Below are 20,928 nucleotides of genomic sequence, written 5' to 3' on the forward strand. Positions count from 1 at the left end.
TGTGCACATGTCTGCGTATTTTGTGTGTGCAGATCTGCCTATGTGAAGGATGAGGGGGAAGGCTAGGCCCTGTGTAGTATATCTATATTTCTCCTCCGTATCTGTGCATCATGAATCGTGGTATGTGGGCCCACTGAGACTCTTTTGCCCGGGGCCCACAAAAACCTGGAGCCGGCCCTGGGCAGCAGCATAACACCCATGGTCCTGTGTCCCCCAATGATTGGCTCGGAGAAAAAGATTTTACAGTGAGTACACAAAAATCTCCTTTTTAACAGGTCTGCATACACAGGAGAAGATAGAGATTGTTTATGTGAGGATTCCAATGTATTAATCCGCTGGAGCAGACTGGAAATTAGCAAGGCCTTCTCTTTTTTTAAATCTAGAGCCATGCTTTATCAAAAGACCCCTTATAACACACTTAAGTGTTTCCCACTGGGTAGGAAGGGACGTTTGGTCACGTTCATGGATTTCTAGAAATTCAGAGATTGACTTTAAGAAAGTTATCATTGAGGCGCCATATCCATGGTCGGTGAAGGCCATTTGGTGGGGTAAGATGGAGAAACACCGGAGCATGGTCCGACCAGGAAATGTGACCAATAGAAGCCTGGGCCTGCCAGGTCAGGGCATTCTGGCTGATTTATAGCATACATATGTGGCTATATGAAGAGTGCGTCGGGGAGTAATACATATAGTCAAAATCCGTAGGATGCAGGACTCAACAGGCCTCTACTAGGCGTAGGTTCTGAGTGTTACATTTAAGAGCATTGATACGTCTACGGGGCATGAAATGGCGCGTAGATGAAGTATCCACCTCCGGATCAAAGGTAAAATTGAAGTCACCGCCTGCAATTAGAGTCCCCTCTCCAAAATCTGACATGAGTGACAGAATAGCGGAACAAGCTAAAGTCGAGTCTTTATTGGGTAGGTACCAATTAGCTATGGTGAATACTATTGAGTTAATACAAAGTTTTAGGAGAATGTACCTGCCTTCTGGGTCAATCCTAGACTCTAGGTCCGAATGGGCCAATAACTTATGTAGGGCTATTGAGACCCCTTTTGGCTTTGAGTCGGGGTTAGGGCTGTGAAACCAAGAGCAATAATATCGATCCTTCAGGGTGGGGAGACAGCCAGCCTTGAAATGAGTCTCTTGGAGCAGGAGGATGTGAGTCTGCTTTTTATGCATATCATACAAGATCTGAAACCTTTTCTGAGGGACTTTCATCCCTCAAGCGTTGATGGATCCTTTGTTGATCCGTTCCATGCTAATAGGAAAGTACTTTATAAGCAGGGGAGGAAAAGGTAGAGAAAGAAGAAAGAGAGAAGAAAAAGAAAAGAAAAATATGGGAGAGGGAGGAAAAGAAGGGACAGAAGCAGACACAGGAGTGAGTAGAGGGAAGAGAAAGGAAAATATTAAATTCAGTAAGGGAGAGAATTAAAGGTAAGGTACCGCGTTTGTAGATCATTAATAAATCACTGTAATGTAGCATAACATGCTGCTATAACCAAGTTTTAAATGCAAGTGAAACAGATTTTGTGTGTTATATGTGTTTAAAGAAGGAACTGGGGGCTGACATCTTGGTTTCACAGCAGTTCACGACACTAACAGTGTCATTTTACAGCACCCCATGGACATAGGGTCAGCGCCGGTCTATTATCTCCTATCTTTAACATTGGAGAGGCGTTAGCAGTGAGCTGGGCACACCTCTGTGGGCTGCACAACTCACTGCTGTAGGTGTGACTAGCCGCCATTTTATTATAGCCCAGTGCTATCTGCCAAGCTCCACTTACTCTCTATCACAGGAGCTCCATTCACTCCATTAAGCTGCATTCACAGCCTGCAGAGAGAGGTGACACCTGACACCTGTCTCTGCCATACAATGTCTCTCTCCCCTCCCTCCACAATGCCTGGCTATTCACTGCAGACCTGGAGCTCCTTCTTATCTTACTGAGGGATGAGTCACAGACAGCTCTGCACAGACAATGCTGCTCCATACACACCACGTAAACTATAAACTGCTGGTGATAGCAGATCACAGGGCAGTCACACACAAAATGGCCCTGCCCTGTGATGCTGCTCTTCATTCTGCCCCAGGGATATTAGACCACCCAAAAGGGGAGGGAAATGGTGATGTCAGCAGTTACTGCCCCAATTTTCCAGCTAACAGTAAAGCTGGTAAGTCTTACTATAGCTGCTTGAGGTCTAAAACGGAAAATGCTCCCCCTAGTGGTCAATATATATATTTGTAAGAAAATATATAATATTTTTCATATAGAAATGTTTGCAAACAGTGCAAACATTGCATTAGTACATTTTATTTACTATTTTAAGCTTAATTTCACAAAAAAACAAACTACAAGAAAACTGGTGGCACCTTCCCTTTAAAATGTAAGGGAAGAAAACAGACAAACGTACTAACTAGGTTAGAGTGGATATTCTAAGATACAAAAGAACATGTACAAAAAGATGTGCGAAGTGCACAGGTATTGTTTGGGAAAATTGTTTAACGTCCAACAATGTGACGTGAATTCCCAGTGGGGACTCTACTCCCCAGGCCAAGACGACACCAAAGCTGAATCCGCCTCCTAAGTGCCATTGGCTCCCCATATAAAAACCAAGGAGAACGGAGTACAATTATATATACAGAATACAAGCCCCAGGACCCTCCCTTGCCCAAGACTATTAGGGTAAGTTCACACTGGGCGTTTTTGCTGCTTTTTTTTTTTTCTGCTCAAAACCTGATCATCTTGGCAGGAAAGAAGCTGCATCAAAAACGCAGGTTTAGGTGCATTTTTGGTGCGGTTTTGGTGCGGTTTTATTGGTGGGTTTTTTTGGTGCATTTTTTTTCTCTTTGTCCATGCTAATGTCCTTAAATTTTCAGCAGCAAAAACTCAGCAAATACCTGCGTTTTTGCTGCGTTTTTTTTCTACACCCATTCAAGTCAGTGGGTGAAAAAACACAGCAAAAACGCTAAAAGTGGTGACATGCTGTATGTCCAAAAAACGCAGCAAAGCACAAAATACTGATCACACAAAAAAACAAATGTGTGTGCATGAGATTTCTGAAATCTTATAGGCTTTGCTGGTATTGTAAAAAGCAGCTGAAAATTAGCATAAAAACCTTAACCTGTTGTCTATGTCTAGGGAGGGGGAAGAAGGTCACCAAGCCAAGGGGAAGAAAACATTGATAAAACAACTCCTGATGACTGTTACAAATATAGATAACTAGAGCTACATTCCGCAATCCGTATTTGAAATCAAAACATAACCTTGCATATCAGAATAGTGCATTCATTTTGAAAGGAAATCATCCCCAGACCACAGATCTCAAGGAGAGGAGAGCGATTCCTGCCCCAGGGTTGAGTGGCCCTCGGCAGACTTTGGGATAACCCGCCAGAGGCCTCCACACAGGAATTAGTAGGTCCATAATTTCAATCCGAGGGAGGTTCAAGGTTGATGTAAATGATGCAATGTCTGATGGGGACCTCAGGATTTGCTTGCGGGCCTGCATGACGGACCTGCAAACGGAATGGAAACCCCCAGTTATACAGCAAGTTATGATCTCGATGCAAATCCAAAAGAGGTCTCAATGCTCTTTGCAAAGTCAGGTGGAACAGGTCCGGTAGGATTAGAATCTTTGATCCTTGGAATAGAGCATGGGATCCATCTCTGAACCTCTGCAGGATGGCTTCTTTTTGTACATAGTGATGAATGCAGCATCTCCTACTGATTTTTATCAAAACTGCAGCAACGCGCGAAAACAGCAATAAATAATCTTATGTGATAAATCACATGATCCTACCTGAATTTGGGGAACATAGCTAAAGCAGGAATTAAAACATAACTTTTAATAAATATAAATAAGAAATGTGTGAAACAAATGTCACCAAAAACGTGTGAATAAAAAGTACCACTAGGTATGTTCAAATTTGTGTACTATATATAGATAAACACTAATGGATAAACTTCAAGACACTGGCAGTAGTCCAGTGTTCAAATGTTTAGACCAAGGAACCTGGTTTAGTGACAAAAAGACAACATAAACCAATGGTACTTGTCAAGTACCCAAACCAATAATAAGGTACCCTGGTTGCATTAATATTAGCAGTCAATCGTATACTGAAAAAAGAGGGGTACAAATAATGGGAGATTAAATAATTATGGAACAATCTCACCAATTCTTGTCGAGGATGAGAAAACCGGAACCCCAGTAGTGCTTCTATAACAAGTCCGTTTTGTCGCACAATTTCAGGAGACAATTCCCTGTCAATCCCTATGGGGCTATTATTGATCTCAATCCCCGAACTCCTGCCCTTACAAGGACAGTCCACAGCTACCCCTACAAAATAACAAGCCCTGCACTCTCCCTAGAAGGTCCCAACGCGTTTCTTTGCAAGCAGGATCATCCGGGGACTAGCTTGCTGGGAGATAAAGTGCTTCAGTGCTAAAGATAGAGCTGCCACCCTCTATGCTGAACTGCAGAGAGTGGAGGGAACCATTGCTTTCAAATTTATATAGTGTGCTATAGGGCTGAAAATAACCAATCTCCTATTAGATAGGAGTCATGTGACCGATATAGCCGGTCTAATGGGTCAGAGGTGATATGACATGTTGCTTAACAAACGCTAAAAGTCATTTCATAAAGCGAGCAATTGCGGGATATATCCCATCATAAACATAAAATGCCCCCCCGATGCCCCTTTACTTACTTAAAAGCATCGTAAAAATCCATGATTGCACTCAGAAGGTATTTCCTGCAGTCACCGGAAGTGACTGTTACCATGGCCACGGTACGCTGACGAGAAAGCATATTTAATATAGAGATCGGTAACAATAACAGCGTTTATCACTAAGCGAATATCGCTGGCGTATACCCGATGTAAAAGTTCATATAGTAAACATACCAAATAAATTACCGGTGTATGCAAGGAAAAGAGACTTCCGGTAGGGGCGGATAACATGGTTGCCAAGGTGACAAATGTACAAATGTACTATATCATTGTATTTCGCGGATGTATTGCTGTTTGGGTTTCTTCCGGTGTGGCGGTTTGTTTGTCACCTTAGCAACCATGTTATCCGCCCCTACCGGAAGTCTCTTTTCCTTGCATACACCGGTAATTTATTTGGTATGTTTACTATATGAACTTTTACATCGGGTATACGCCAGCGATATTCGCTTAGTGATAAACGCTGTTATTGTTACCGATCTCTATATTAAATATGCTTTCTCGTCAGCGTACCGTGGCCATGGTAACAGTCACTTCCGGTGACTGCAGGAAATACCTTCTGAGTGCAATCATGGATTTTTACGATGCTTTTAAGTAAGTAAAGGGGCATCGGGGGGGCATTTTATGTTTATGATGGGATATATCCCGCAATTGCTCGCTTTATGAAATGACTTTTAGCGTTTGTTAAGCAACATGTCATATCACCTCTGACCCATTAGACCGGCTATATCGGTCACATGACTCCTATCTAATAGGAGATTGGTTATTTTCAGCCCTATAGCACACTATATAAATTTGAAAGCAATGGTTCCCTCCACTCTCTGCAGTTCAGCATAGAGGGTGGCAGCTCTATCTTTAGCACTGAAGCACTTTATCTCCCAGCAAGCTAGTCCCCTGATGATCCTGCTTGCAAAGAAACGCGTTGGGACCTTCTAGGGAGAGTGCAGGGCTTGTTATTTTGTAGGGGTAGCTGTGGACTGTCCTTGTAAGGGCAGGAGTTCGGGGATTGAGATCAATAATAGCCCCATAGGGATTGACAGGGAATTGTCTCCTGAAATTGTGCGACAAAACGGACTTGTTATAGAAGCACTACTGGGGTTCCGGTTTTCTCATCCTCGACAAGAATTGGTGAGATTGTTCCATAATTATTTAATCTCCCATTATTTGTACCCCTCTTTTTTCAGTATACGATTGACTGCTAATATTAATGCAACCAGGGTACCTTATTATTGGTTTGGGTACTTGACAAGTACCATTGGTTTATGTTGTCTTTTTGTCACTAAACCAGGTTCCTTGGTCTAAACATTTGAACACTGGACTACTGCCAGTGTCTTGAAGTTTATCCATTAGTGTTTATCTATATATAGTACACAAATTTGAACATACCTAGTGGTACTTTTTATTCACACGTTTTTGGTGACATTTGTTTCACACATTTCTTATTTATATTTATTAAAAGTTATGTTTCAAAACTGCAGCAAGCAGCCCAGTAAGGGACATATCGGGGTCTTTGTCTTCTGCATTAAGCTGCTCTCAGATTAGGAGAAAAAACCATGTGACAGATTCACTTTAAATATAAATCCTAAGTATTAGATGTCCCTTCATCAATAACATCCCCTCCCCCCACACACATACATGATGGCCCCCACAGTTTTCCCCAATATTGACCTAAAGTAAAACCTACTGGCCTAACCCTGTTCTCCGATGCGCTGCTCCAGTCTATATAGAGTATGGACTGAGGCTCCGCACAGCAGGCACGATCTAGTGACATTGTCGTGCCTGCTGCAATGAGACAGGCTGAATCATGGATTAGAGAGCTCCTCTTCGACCATTGTGTCCACAACCTGAGCATGTAGATATCTTGAAAATTGAGATGTAAGGCAATGTAGGAGAAAGAGGTGTGGTGCAGTAGTCCACGGTTTCCTGCTTTTTGTCTGTGCCTGACATGAAAAGATAAAGGCGCAAATGTGACCCATGGGCCACTCTTTGCCCACATTTGCTCTTCTGGAATCAGGGCATTGTTACATGGAATGAGCTGTCACTAAATACCATTGTACCAGATGTGAGAATCCGTATTAATTTCAGGTTTGTCTCTTTTTAGAAACCTTAGATGTTATCGCTACAGAACTTGACCTTCAAGATTTCCTCAACCTGCTACCCGATGATGGAAATGCAGCATTTTTCTTGCCTTACCTGTTATATCAAAGCCAAAGAAAACTTGTAACATAAATTGTAAACTTGTTTTTTGGGAGAAATTAATGTTACATTGACTGCACTCCGAAATCTGCTGTGTCCAATAAACCATATACAGAAAGGTAAAAGTGATGCATATGAAGTTTGTTTGGTGCGTAAGGAGACGATTACATCTCACGGAGGTGAATATGCAAAATGCACCTGATGCCGGTGTTAGGCAGAACCGCTTTCTTTATGATCACCGGTGACCTGTTCATACTTCAGTTTTCAGCATTATGTTGTAATTCTGACATCTGAACACGATCCACTAATTAGCTAGTTCAGGACTGGGCTATTTTCCATCTTCCTTACCAGGCACATATTTATTTTTTTCGTACATGAACTTTTAACAGCCCTAAAAATAAAAAAATTCTTATTTGGATATTCAAGTAATTGTTTCCAGGACGTTCCTCCTGACAGCACCATCAGGACGTTGTTCTTCTTATCCTTGATAGGGACTGGAACACACAAGAGGTTAAAAGGCTCCTCCCTCCACCACCCCTCAGTGTTTTTACTGTCCCTATTAGGGACGGACGCAAAGAGGATTACCTATTGCTTCCAGGGAGCAGGAGCTCCTGATGCCGGACGCAGGGGGATCGGGTTGGGGTGCTCACCATCTCCCCTCTTTCTCCTGCTGGTGGCCCGGAGGCTGACACCCCGCCAATCAAGGGGTCCCTCAGCCTGGTCCAGGTGAGCGTTGACTCCTGGAGTGAGCAGCTTCCCCTCCAGAGGGGCTCTCGGCTCATCCCGGCGCATGGTTCAGTGCACGCTGAAGAACTTGCGGTTTCAAGGGATGACGCGCAGACCTCTAGTGCCCGGCGTACGTTCCACTGTGCAACGCACTTCCGGTGGTATTGAAAAAAAGGGCGCCGAATCCTGATTTAGGGTATGTGCACACGTAGATGGAACCTCTGCTGATTTTTCCGCACCTGTTTAAGAAATCCGCAGGTAAAAAGCACTGCGTTTGTGCGGATTCCACCTGCGGTTTTACATCTGCGGATTCCTATTATGGAGCAGGTATAAAACGGCTATGGAATCCACAGAAAGAATTGACATGCTGCGGAATAAACAATGCTACGTTTCCGCGTGTTTTTTTCCGCAGCATGTGCACTGCGGATTCTGTTCCATAGGTTTACATGGTACTGTAAACTCAGGGAAAACAACTGCGAATCTGCAGCTTCAAAACCGCTGCGGATCTTTTGCAAAATCCGCAACGTGTGCACATACCCTTGAAGAGGAACCACCTTTGACGATTCAGATGGAAGACAGTTGAGGCAATACTATTTAAAGTATAGACTGGGCAAGCTGATGTTTCAGTTCATCAGGTCAGCCAGCTATGGAAGATCAATCCACTAACCTTTCTGATTACCCCTACTGAGACCCCGGTGCAAGTGAGTTTTTCTGGGAGTTTGAGTCTCACACTGTCGCACTGTCTGTGGTTGGGGGTATTATTCATAGTATCTTCCTTTGTTCCTTTATAGGACAGCCCCTAAAAGGATCATGACACCGTCTGCACCTAAAAAGAAAGGGATGTGCCATATGTAATACTAAACTGCCGGACACATATGAGAAACAGTTATGCCCTGAGTGTATAGCCAAAGTAGTTAAATGACTCATTTATGACTGATATAAGAACCATAATAAGGGAGGAAGTTCAGAATTCCGTTGCAGAGTTAGTTACCCTACATCTCTGCCGGATGGCTCCCTGGCCAAAAAGACAGCGATCGGAGATGGAATCCAGTTCAGAAGGAGAGGATTTATCTAACTACACTGACCTGGAACAGGAGGAAAGTGAAGGGTTTGTGACAACTCTCCTAGAGGAAAAGTACCTTTTCTCTTGGGAAGATACAGACACCCTATTATCAGCTGTTAGAAATACTATAGGGGTGGGAGATGCCCACCAACCCCCTTCCTCAGTACAGGATGAAATGTTCGGCTGGATGAGGAGACGTATGAATAAAGTGTTCCCTGTCAATACCACATTAAAGCCGTGATTCTAGAGGAGTGGGAAGATGTGGAGAAAAGACTAACAATCCCAAGAAGTTTTAAATCACGTCTACCATTTGAAGCTGAGGATATAAAATTATGGGAAGAAATCCCAAAGGTAGATATCCCTATAGCAAGGGTAGCAAAGAAAACAGCGATGCCCTTTGAAGATTCATCATACCTTAAAGAGAATAAGCCTTCTTACCTTGACAAGCCAGAGCTGGTATGTCACTCTCCACAAGGAGAAACCTTAGGCCACAGTCCAGAGCCTCTCGCCTAGCCAAATGAGTTCTCATGCTTTGCACTGAAGAGAGCCAACAGCCCGAAAGTGTCTGCAAATTGAGATACTGATTTGGCTTTTATTCTAAGTCATATTACAAGACTCGTTAAAGGGTTGATTGTGACTCGTAGGATCACTACTTCTCTTCTAATATGTGGCGCTATAAAGTTCAAGTCCTCTTTTTCTCTGAAGAGGCAATTTGCATATGGACAGAAAGGCAGAGGGCCTTCTCAAAAAAGACATGGGAGACCTCTGCAGCTGTAATTAAAGCAAATATAGCTTCTACCTCAGTGGCTAGGTCCATTAATATATGGATGGAAGAGTTGGAGGCCATTTAAGAAATAAAACCCCTAGAGACGAGATCCTGGAGTCTATACCGTTGCTCAAAATGGTGACCGTTTTTATGGCAGATGCCTCAGCGGAATCAAATAGATTCGCCGCAAGGAACGAGACTCTAGCAAATAAAGTAAGACGGGCAATATGATTCAAGACTTTGTCAGGGAACTGTAACTCAAAAAACAAATTGTGCTCCCTTTTCTGACCTTCGAGTGTTTGGTCCAGTACTGGACGACATGTTGGAGAGGGCTAAGGATGACAAAAAAAGGATTCCCTGAAGAAAAACCTAAGAAGGTGTTGTCCTTTCAGAGGCCTTATTCCCATCAGAAACCGGAATACAAAGGAAAGGGAAAGACCGGTAGATGGAGCTACCTGAATTGCAGTAAAGGTACAAGTACCTTTTCCGATGCGACAAACAGTTCACGGAAACAATGATGCCAGGAAGGTAAGGGGCAGACTTCAAAACTTTCTCCCAGTGTGGGCAGAGGTATCCAAAAATCTGTGGATACTGCAGATGATAGGGGAAGGCTACAAGATTCAATTCCTGCAGACACCCCAGGGAGGATTCCACCTGACAGCTGTCCAATCTCCCCAGGTCACAAAAAGACTGCGGGCAGACATAAAAAAAACCTGGCTCGTACGGGAGCAGTGGTTCCGGTACCAGAGGCAGAGAGGGGTCTCTGCTACTATTCGGGCCTATTCTCAATCAAGAAACCACTATAATAAATCTGAAATCACTAAACAGATGGGTTTCATACAAAAAATTCAAAATGGAGTCTATAAGATCTACAACTCCACTAATCAAGGAAAATATGGTGATGTGCACGCTAGACCTAAAAGAAGCATATAATCACGTGCCTATTCATCCTCACAGCCAGCGATTTCTGAGATTTGCGGTGATGGAAGGGAAGGAAGTTCCTCATTACCAATTCAGATGCTTCCCATTTGGTCTTTCCTCATCGCCGCGCATATTTTCCAAACTGATGGCAGAAGTAATGGCCTTTCTCAGAGAACAAAGAATATTGATTGTCCAGTATCTGGACAACTTCCTGTTGATGGCAGAGTCCCCCCAGCAACTGAAAGCCAATTTAACGTCAACCATCTTATTGTTAAACAACAGAGGATGGATTATAAACAAGTCAGATCTAGTGCCAGGAAGACAAAGTCTTCCTAGGAATTCTCTTGGACTCCGAGCAGCAGATGTCATTCCTACAAGAGAAGAAACCGGAGCAACTCAAAGACAAAGTCTTAGCCGTCGAATGGAGATCTCAGGTGTCCATCAGAGAGGCTATGAGGATTCTGGGTCGATGAGCTTCAATTCCAGGAGTTCGGTGGTGTCAGTTCCACTCAAGACAACATCAGGTCCTGTCAGCCTGGAACACGAGGACAGATGGGCTAGACAGGAAATTAAGACTGTCGGCCTTAACAAAAAGGTCTTTAGCCTGGTGGACGTCCACAAGCAACCTGAGGAAGGTGATTATGTGGAGACAGTCCCCATTTGTATTGATCACCAGGGACACAAGCGGGAGAGGCTGGGGGGCATGTTATGGACCTGGTGGTTAGGAGCACCCGAAATGACCTGATGGTTAAAACAGAAAACCTGGGACAAGCTCTGAGGAGGTGGTAACTCTACTGACCGCAATCCCCAATCCTATCACATACACTAGAAATAGCCGTGGAGCGTGCCTAACTCTCCCTAGATGCCTCTTCACAGCCTAAGAGCTAACTACCCCTAAAGATAGAAATAGCAGCCTACCTTGCCTCAGAGAAATTCCCCAAAGTAAAGGTAGCCCCCACAAATATTGACTGTGAGTTAAGAGGGAAGTAACAAACACAGGAATGAAACAGATTTTAGCAAAGGAGGCCGAATCTTCTCTAGATAGACAGAGGATAGGAAAGGGAACTGTGCGGTCAGTATTAAAAACTACAAAAACCACGCAGAGTGTGCAAAAAGACAGGTGCAGCTCTGCACCCCCAGAGCTTCCAGCTAGCAAGGAAATATCATAATAGCAAGCTGGACTAGAAACATAGCATGTACTGAGAAATATATTCAAAAACCAATAAACCGCAAATGAACTAGCAGGGACTTCCAGCTTCTGCTGGAGTAGACAGGTCATCTGAGAAATCCAAGAGAGATCTGAACCAGTACTGAGACATTTTCAGCTGGCATGAACTAACGACCTGGGCAGAGTTAAATAGGGAAGCCAGCAGAAGCAATAAGCGAGGGCAGCTGAGAAAGCCAACCTTAAAGATCAGCAGTTCCACTCAAAGCCACCAGAGGGTGTCCAAGGACAGAACTCACCAAAGTACCATTCACGACCACAGGAGGGAGCCCGAGAACGGAATTCACAACAGGGGCACAGGTGCAGGATCAGTACATACAGGGCACCTGACGGAGTTCTGATCCTCCCAGATCATACAACCTCCGAGAGCTTAAAGGGACTCTGTCACCTGAATTTGGAGGGAACTATTTTCAGCCATAGGGGCGGGGTTTTCGGGTGTTTGATTCACCCTTTCCTTACCCCCGCTGGCTACAATATTGGATTGAAGTTCATTCTCTGTCCTCCATAGTACACGCCTGCGTAAGACAAGATTGCCTTGTGCAGGCATGTACTACGGAGGACAGAGAATGAACTTCAATCCAATATTGCAGCCAGCATGCAGCCAGCGGGTAAGGAAAGGGTGAATCAAACACCCGAAAACCCCGCCCCTATGGCTGAAAATTGTTCCCTCCAAATTCAGGTGACAGAGTCCCTTTAAGGCAGTCTGGGAAACACTAAAGCGTAGTGGGCCAAGTCTAAAAAAACAATCACATCCGAATTCTATCAGACAATGTTATCATAGTGGCCTTCATCAAGCATCAATGGGGTCCAAGACACCACCTTTTACAATCAGTAGCATGGAAAATCTTCCTTTGGGCAGAGAAGACGGTGCTATCAGTGACCACGATACATCTGAAGGGGTCCCAGAATGTGGTGGCAGATTTTCTCAGCTGGGAAACAGTTCAGCAGTCGGAACAGGGAAGAAGACAATCATATAATACGCCAATGGGTACCTCCAAAGTAGACCTGTTCGCTACCAGGAATTCAAAAGTAGAGATATTGTTTTCCCTCAATCACGGAGATAGGGCGTCCACTCCTGTTGTCTATCTCAGAAGTGGGACACGGACCTGACATAAGCCTTTCCCCCTTTTCCTCTATTCCCAGCAGTTATGAGGAAGATAAGGGGAGACCAAGCCACAGTAATCATGATATTACCATTTTGGCCCAGAAGGATTTGGTTCCCCCTACTAAGGAGGATGGTCATAGAAGATCCTATTATCCTTCCAGAAAGACGCGATCTACTGTTCCAGGGACCAGTACACATCCCAAGGTGAAGCTCCTACTGTTATCTGCCTGGATCCTGTGCGGCAGAGTTTGAGGTCGAGAGGTCTCTCCGATGCGGTCATAGCGACTATTCAGAATAGTCGGAAACCAGTGACTTCAGCAATATATACAAAAATATGGAAGAAGTTTTGTTCACAATATCCTGAGGTGACAACAATACTATTTAAATCTGACATTCCCAGGATCTTAGAATTCCTACAAGCAGAGTTTGAGAAGGGCCTAAGGCCTAGTACTCTTAAAAGTACAGATCTCGGCTCTGAGTGTTTTCATGGTCTATCCGCTGGCGTCCCATCCATGGATTGAACGGTTCGTGAAGGCCACAGGCAGATTAAGACCCACAGTTAGAGCCTACGTTCCACCATGGTATTTGAAAACTGTCTTAAATGGACTATGCAAACCACCATATGAACCGCTTGAGAACTCGGATTTAAAGTCTCTCTCCCTTAAGGCTGTGTGCACACGTTCAGGATTTTTCGCTATAAAAACGCATACATATGCTACATATGCATCCCATCATTTATAATGCATTCCGCAATTTTTGTGCATATGTTGCGTTTTTTTTCCATGAAAAAAACGCATTGCAGTAAAAAAACGCATGTTCATTAATTTTGAAGATTTCCCACTATAAAATTGCATTGGGAACCTCCAGAAAAAAATGCAAAAAAAAGCGCATGCGGATTTCTTGCAGAAAATGTCCGGTTTTGTTCAGGAAATTTCTGCAAGAAATCCTGTTTTGTGCACATAGCCTAAGACTGCATTCCTGGTTGCCATAGCAATCACCTGGCGGATTGGGGAAATACAGGCATTCTCCATAAAGAGCCCATACCTAAGAATCTTAGATGACTGCATTATACTTAGATTAGACCCTGCATTTCTGCCAGAGGTAGTGACTCCCTTTCACATGAGTCAGGAAGTAGTCTTGCCTTCCTTCTGTCAAAACCATAAAAATAGTCTGGAACGGTCTTTTCATTCCCTAGATGTCAGAAGAACAGTCCTCCGGTACTTGGAAGCCACAAATGGCTGGCGAGTAGATCCCAATCTGTTCCGACAGTTTTGGGGGAAGAATAAGGAAAAAAAGGCGTCAAAAGCGACATTGGCACAATGGGTCAGATCGGTAATCGGCCTGACCTACACATCTGAATGGAAATCTCCCCCGGTCAATATTCGAGCCCATTCCACAAGAGCAGTAGCCACATCTTCGGCAGAGCAAAGCAGGTGCCTCGGTAGACCAGATCTGCAGGGCTACAACCAGGACAAATCTTAGTACCCTTTGCAAACACTATAAACTGGACGTTTTAGCGGGCCAAAAGATGGCCTTCTGGAGGAAAATCCTCCAAGCAGTGGTCCCGCCCTGAATGTATTCTCTGGCATTCTACTGATGGTGCTGTCAGGAGGCACGTCCTGGAAAGTAGGCATTAGACCTACCGGTAATAGGTTTTCCAGGAGTCCATCATGACAGCACCAATTACATTCCCTCCCTTAAAAATTACTATCTGATATATGACGGTAACGTATGTAGAAGGAAAATAGAATAAAATAGAATTGCATCGATCCTGCGATGTGGTACTTGGAAAAATCACTGAGGGGTGGTGGAGGGAGGGGCCTTTTAACCTCTTGTGTGTTCCTGTCCCTATCAAGGATAAGAAGGATAACCTCATGATGTTGCTGTCATGAACTCGTGGAAAACCTAATGCCTACTTTCCTCTTCCTTTTGCAATAAAAACAAATCTCAAAAATATATTGGAGAAATTACCGTTCATTTATTTATTGTATGTTTTTATTGCATTATTTCAGTTTCCACCTCGGTTAGCAGGAGCTCTAGAATCTACACTTCCAGCTGTCCCCATGTCAGTATCACATTGCTGTCACGAACAGAGTGCTGCACTGTGATTTTAAACTTTGTCCCCTAAACTTTATCACACTCAGAAGGTTATGGGAAGGTTATGGGAGTCCTGACACGTGACACATACTGTACAAGCTGATCGTGCTCACATTTACTGTAGTCATAGTGCGAGCTAGCTGTACACTTGAAAGAGAAAGTCCAGCATAAAATCTTCCAAAGCTGTATTGAATCTTCTTAAAAAATATAATACACCTATTGGCAATTCCAAAACGTGTGCAAAATGACAACGCGTTTCCAGCAGAAATGAATATGAGACCGACAACCATTTATAAAAACATGGATGCCAATTATCAATCGAGAACGGCTGACATCTTACATCCAAATGAAAAGCACTAATAAGTGAATAGAGTTCTTATTATATGAAAATCTCCCTGAAAATCCCTGATGCTGACGGTGCTATATCCAAATGGTGTGCAGGTAACGTTTATTTATAGAAGCAGTGTATGGCGCACAAAGAGACGCAATAATAACAAAAAATGTATCTGCTGTTCTTAATTGTGCCACAAAAAAAATCATGGAGAAATGTAATTTTTGATCCAAGTCACTAATTGGAATCACGGAGAGCGCACGGATGGCGTACATGTGTGGTCTGTGTATTATTGGCTCCTTCCCGCAAAAGTCCTCACGTACGGATGGGACACAATAGTGATGCTCCTTCTACGCTTGGCAGATTCTGGCTATATTACAGCTGTGGCAAAGATTAAGAGACCACTGCACAGTTTTATAAAAATCAGTTTCTCTACATGTCTGACAGCCATTCCATTCCAGTGTCAGTTGAATTCCAACCAGAGTACACCTCATTCTACTTAATGTGCTTCTGCTTAGGTGATCACCTGAACCAAATCTTATTTAACGAAGGAAAGTATAAAAACCCTGCTGTGGTTTTCACAATCCTCTTGCAATAGGACAAGCTGGATGGCAAAACAAGTGCTATTAATATCCTAAAAGTAAGAGGAATGAAAAAATAACTTTTAACCATGCCAAAGGAGTTGAAAAGAAAAGTCTTGAGTGAGGAAAAGAAGGGCTCAATTCTGGCTTTACTAGCAGAGGGATACAGTGAGCGTCATGTTGCCTCCATCCTTAAAGTTTCTAAGACGGCAGTCCTTTACAACAAGGTCAAGCAGCAGATATTGGAGACAACAAATCTATAGACTGGCAGAGGGCGAAAACGACTCTCCACTAACTGGGATGACCATCATCTTATTCCAATGTCACTCAGCAACCGTAGGATGACATCAAGTGACCTACAAAAGAAATGGCAGCTGGGGTGAAGTGCACGGCAAGAACAGTTCGTAACAGGCTCCTAGAGGCAGGGCTCAAGTCATGTAAAGGTAGAAAACAGCCTTTCATCAATGAGAAGCAAAGGCGAGCCAGGCTGAAGTTTGCCAAAGACCATAAGGATTGGACCATAGAGGACTGGAGTAAGGTAATCATCTCTGATAAGTCTAATTTTCAGCTTTGCCCAACACCGGGTTGTCTAATGGTTAGACGGAGACCTGGAGAGGCGTACAAGCCATATGAATCAAGCCGCATACAAGGTTATTCTGGAAAAACGGTTGATTTCTTCTGCGCAGGCAATGTTCACCAACTTTGAGGCCTGGTTTTTCTAGCAGGACAATGCGCTATGCCACACAGCTAGGTCAATCAATGTGTGGATGAAGGACCACCACATCAAATCCCTGTCATGGCCAGCCCAATCTCCAGACCTGAACCCCATTGAAAACTTCTGGAATGTAATCAGGAGGAAGATGGATAGTCACAAGCCATCAAACAAAGAATAACTGCTGACATTTTTGTACAGGAATGGCATAAGGTCACCCAAAAGCAGTGTGAAAGACTCGTGGAAAGCATGCCAAGAAGCATGAAAGCTGTAATTAAAAATCATGGTTATTCTACAAAATATTGATTTCTGAACTCTTCCTGAGTTAAAAAATTAATATTGTTGTTTCTAAATTATTATGAACTTGTTTTCTTAGCATTATTTGAGGTCTGCAAGCACTACATTTTTTTTATTCTTTTGACCATTTCTAATTTTTTGAAAATAAATACAAAATGTATTGCTTGGAAATTCGAAGACATGTTGTCAGTAGTTTATAGAATAAAGGAGCAATTTACATTTTACTCAAAAACATACCTAGAAAGAGAAAAATCAGACAAATTGAAAATTTGGCAGTGGTTTCTTAATTTTTGCCAGAGCTGTATATAGTAGGCATCTGTCTTTAACAGCCACGATTGGTGCCGAATTGTGACATTGGCATTGAAATGTAATGTGTACAGGTGCCTGCATCGGTTCCCATTGCCTCAACCCACTCTATCCCACAATGCAATCGCGGGGTACCGATGTGTCGCTGACTGACAAGGGTCTGCTGAAAAGTCATAACTGTCCTCTTACCTGTTGGCTGAGCTCCATAGAAAACAATGGAGTGACCTGGACAATCATGTATCCAGGTTATTTTTACCACAACATGAACACCATAACCCTCACCACCACATAAAAAAAGCTGCTGGAATTTCATTTTTCTCTCACCGTTATACTATACTTGGAATTTTTTCCCTAGGTTTCAGTACATTAAATTGTAAAATGAATTTTGCCATTCAAAACAACTACAACTCTTCCTGCAAAAAAAAACCCAAACCAACTGAAAAATAAGTCACCGCTATTGAAAAAAAGTAAGGAAAAAACACAAGCACAAAGATGAAACACTGTCCCTTAAAGGGTTAACATTGTAATAGGTAGGAGAAGCTTTGCAATTTTTTTTTTCTTACAAGGAAATTACTGATGAAACACTTATGGTACAAATGGACACACTGGGGAAAATCTAATGAAAATGGGCCTCATACAGAAGTTTGAAAAGACACAGGCAATTTCTGTTTACTGTAAGTTTATTAAACCCCTTTAATGTCACTTACATTTGTAAAAATAATAAACAGCTTTTTTTTTTTAGAGAGAAGGACAACTTCTCCCCAGCACCATGTGTTAGATGTAGCAATCCTAAAAGTTAGTATCAACCCCTTAATAAACCTTGCCACGTAACTTAGGATAAGAAACCAAACCATTTGTAGACGAGTGTTGCTGGGTATTTGCCCTATAAGTCTCCTTACGTCATAGAATGGTAGATTTGGAAGGGACATCCTGGGTCATCGGTTCCAACCCCTGCTCAAGGCAGGATTCACTAAATCATTCCAGACAGATGTCTGTCCAGCCTCTGTTTAAAAACTTCCATGGAAGGAGAACTCACCACCTCTCATGGCAGCCTGTTCCACTCATTGATCACCCTAACTGTCAAAAAGTTTGTTCTAATATCTAATGTGTCTCCTCCCATTCAGTTTCATCCCATTGTTTCTAGTCTTTCCTTGTGCAAATGAGGATAAAGATGATCCTTCTACAATGTGACAGCCCCTGAGATATTTGTAGACCGCTATTAAGTCTCCTCTCAGTCTTCTTTTTTGCAAGCTAAACATTCCCAAATCCTGTAACCGTTCCTCATAGGACATGGTTTGCAGACCAGTCACCATTCTGGTCACTCTTCTCTGAACTTGCTCCAGTTTTTTTATATCTTTTTTAAAGTGTGGTGCTCAAAACTGGACACAGTATTCCAGATGAAGTCTGACCAAAGAGGAGTAGAGGGCAATAATGACTCCACGTGATCTAGACTGTATGCTTCTGTTAATACATCCCAGAATTGTATTTGCCTTTTTTGCTGCTGCATCACTATGTTGACTCATGTTCAGTTTGTGATCTATTAGTATACCCAAGTCCTTTTCACATGTGCTGTTGTATATCCCTATTCCTCCCATTCTGTATATGCTTTTTTCATTTTTATTGCCCAGATGTAGAACTTTGCAATTTCCTTGTTAAAAATCATTGTTAGTTGCTGCCCACTGCTCCAGTTTATTTATATCTTTTTGAATCCTCTCTCTCTCTCTTCTCTAGTATTAGCTATCCCTCCTAGCTTTGTGTCATCAGCAAATTTTGATCAGTTTACCCTCAATTCCTTCGTCTAAATCAATGCTAAAGATGTTGAACAATACAGGGCCCAGGACAGAGCCCTGTGGTACCCCACTTGAGACATTCTTCCAACTGGATGTGCAGCCATTTACGACCACTCTTTGGGTCTGATCACTAAGCCAGTTATAAATCCACCTAACAGTTGCCTTGTCCATTCCATACTTAGTCATTTTTTCAATAAGGATGGTGTGAGATACTTTGTCAAATGCTTTGCTGAAGTCAAGATATACTATATCTATGTCAACTTTTCACACTCCGTTACCATTAGTTTTCTGTAAAAGGCAATGACAGTTCTTGTGCAGTGCAGAACTTCAATGCAGCCTCTTATCTATAGACATAGTTATGCCTCCTCTTCCCAGATGTCAGATGTATTTCTAAGCTTTCTAAAGATTTCCGTTCTGGACCTTCAAAAGATGGATTCAACTCGCTTTCTCTGCGATTCTCAAATTGAAGACGACATAATTGTGTGTGTAGATATAGAGATAGATGGATATATATTATCAAGCACCTTACAAATCGTATTGGTCACATGACCTCAGTGGTCCTGGAATTACTAGTGCAGAAGGTCCTGCAGCCTCCGTTCATTCCTGGCAGCTTCCTTTCCTGCAATACACCAATCACACAGATCAGTGTCAGACAGGAGGAGAGACTGCAGCTCTCTCTGTGATAGGAGAGGACACTGTGTCTGCGTTCTCCTCCATCAGAGTCTTAGTCCTATAGGACGCACTTTTTTAACAAGAGTTTTTCTTGCTAAAAATGTGTTTTATAATCCAAAAAATGCTGTACCTCTGTTCATGTGTTGAGCTATTTGTACATTTAATAAGTTTCAGAACTCTTTTTTAGGGTTGATCGCATAGCTTCGAATAAGTGGTTATCCAAACAGCTATAGAGCTTACTGAATAGCTGCATAAGTAACCCGGATACCTGGAGCGCTACCGATAATCAGCTGTTAGGTGCCGCAGCTGCATGTATCGCGGCAGTGTGACAGTCACAACACATGCACGGAGAGCTCAACAAACAGGCTCTCCATGCATGTGTTGGTTGGCTGTCACACATAAGAAAACACATAAAAGACGCTGCAGAAACGCCCAGTGTGATCTTAGCCTTAAACTAGGTAGAGCAAGTTTAAATAAACTGATGAATCTAAATTTGAGGTTAATACAAAGGATTTATGTGTACATCCATGGGGGCAGCAGAACTCTACTGCCTAATCGGCATCCTGCCATCATTAGTTGAACAGAAGATCCTCATTTCTCAGCATGTACTTTTGCTGTCACTGTCTTCAGCCTCAGGCCGGCCTCACACTAGCGAGTTTTACGGACGTATGAGCGCATAAACTACGTCCGTAAAATACGCATTACACACGTCCCAATGATTCTCTATGGCCCAGCTCCTATCTGCCGTATATTACGCATCCGTAATATACGGTCTTGTATGGCTGTAGAAAATCGCAGCATGCTGCGTTTGTCACCGTATTGCGCAAAAAAATCGCCAATGAAAGTCTATGGGGGCGAGAAAATTACGGATTCCACACAGACCAGCAGTGTGACTTGCGAGAAATACGCAGCGGTGTTAGTGAAAAGCCGGTAATTCAATTGCCGGCTTTTCATTTCTCCTTCCCAAACCCGACAGGATATGAGACATGGTTTACATACAGTAAACCATCTCATATCCCTTCTTTTTTTGCATATTCCACACTACTGTTAGTAGTGTGTATGTGCAAAATTTGGGTGCTGTAGCTGCTAAAATAAAGGGTTAAATGGCGGAAAAAATTGGCGTGGGCTCCCGCGCAATTTTCTCCGCCAGAGTGGTAAAGCCAGTGACTGAGGGCAGATATTAATAGCCTAGAGAGGGTCCATGGTTATTGGCCCCCCTGGCTACAAACATCTGCCCCCAGCCACCCCAGAAAAGGCACATCTGGAAGATGCGCCTATTCTGGCACTTGGCCACTCTCTTCCCACTCCCTGTAGCGGTGGGATATGGGGTAATGAAGGGTTAATGCCACCTTGCTATTGTAAGGTGACATTAAAGCCAGATTAATAATGGAGAGGCGTCAATTATGACACCTATCC

The 20,928-nt window shown here is 43.1% G+C and overlaps 1 protein-coding gene across 3 annotated transcripts in view; it reads left to right on the forward strand.

Moving 5' to 3' along the window:
* Positions 1 to 7,045, forward strand: part of HPS3 (HPS3 biogenesis of lysosomal organelles complex 2 subunit 1) — a 96,579-nt gene extending 89,534 nt beyond the window's left edge. For all 3 annotated transcript variants that reach the window (XM_077290830.1, XM_077290832.1, XM_077290833.1), the window contains one exon: positions 6,826 to 7,045. In XM_077290830.1, the coding sequence (XP_077146945.1) occupies positions 6,826 to 6,953 (128 nt within the window). In that variant the 3' untranslated portion in view covers positions 6,954 to 7,045. The remainder of the gene's footprint in view (positions 1 to 6,825) is intronic.
* The last annotated feature ends 13,883 nt before the right edge of the window (positions 7,046 to 20,928 follow it).

Source organism: Ranitomeya variabilis, chromosome 2, assembly GCF_051348905.1.
Source record: "Ranitomeya variabilis isolate aRanVar5 chromosome 2, aRanVar5.hap1, whole genome shotgun sequence".
NCBI lineage: Eukaryota > Metazoa > Chordata > Amphibia > Anura > Dendrobatidae > Ranitomeya > Ranitomeya variabilis.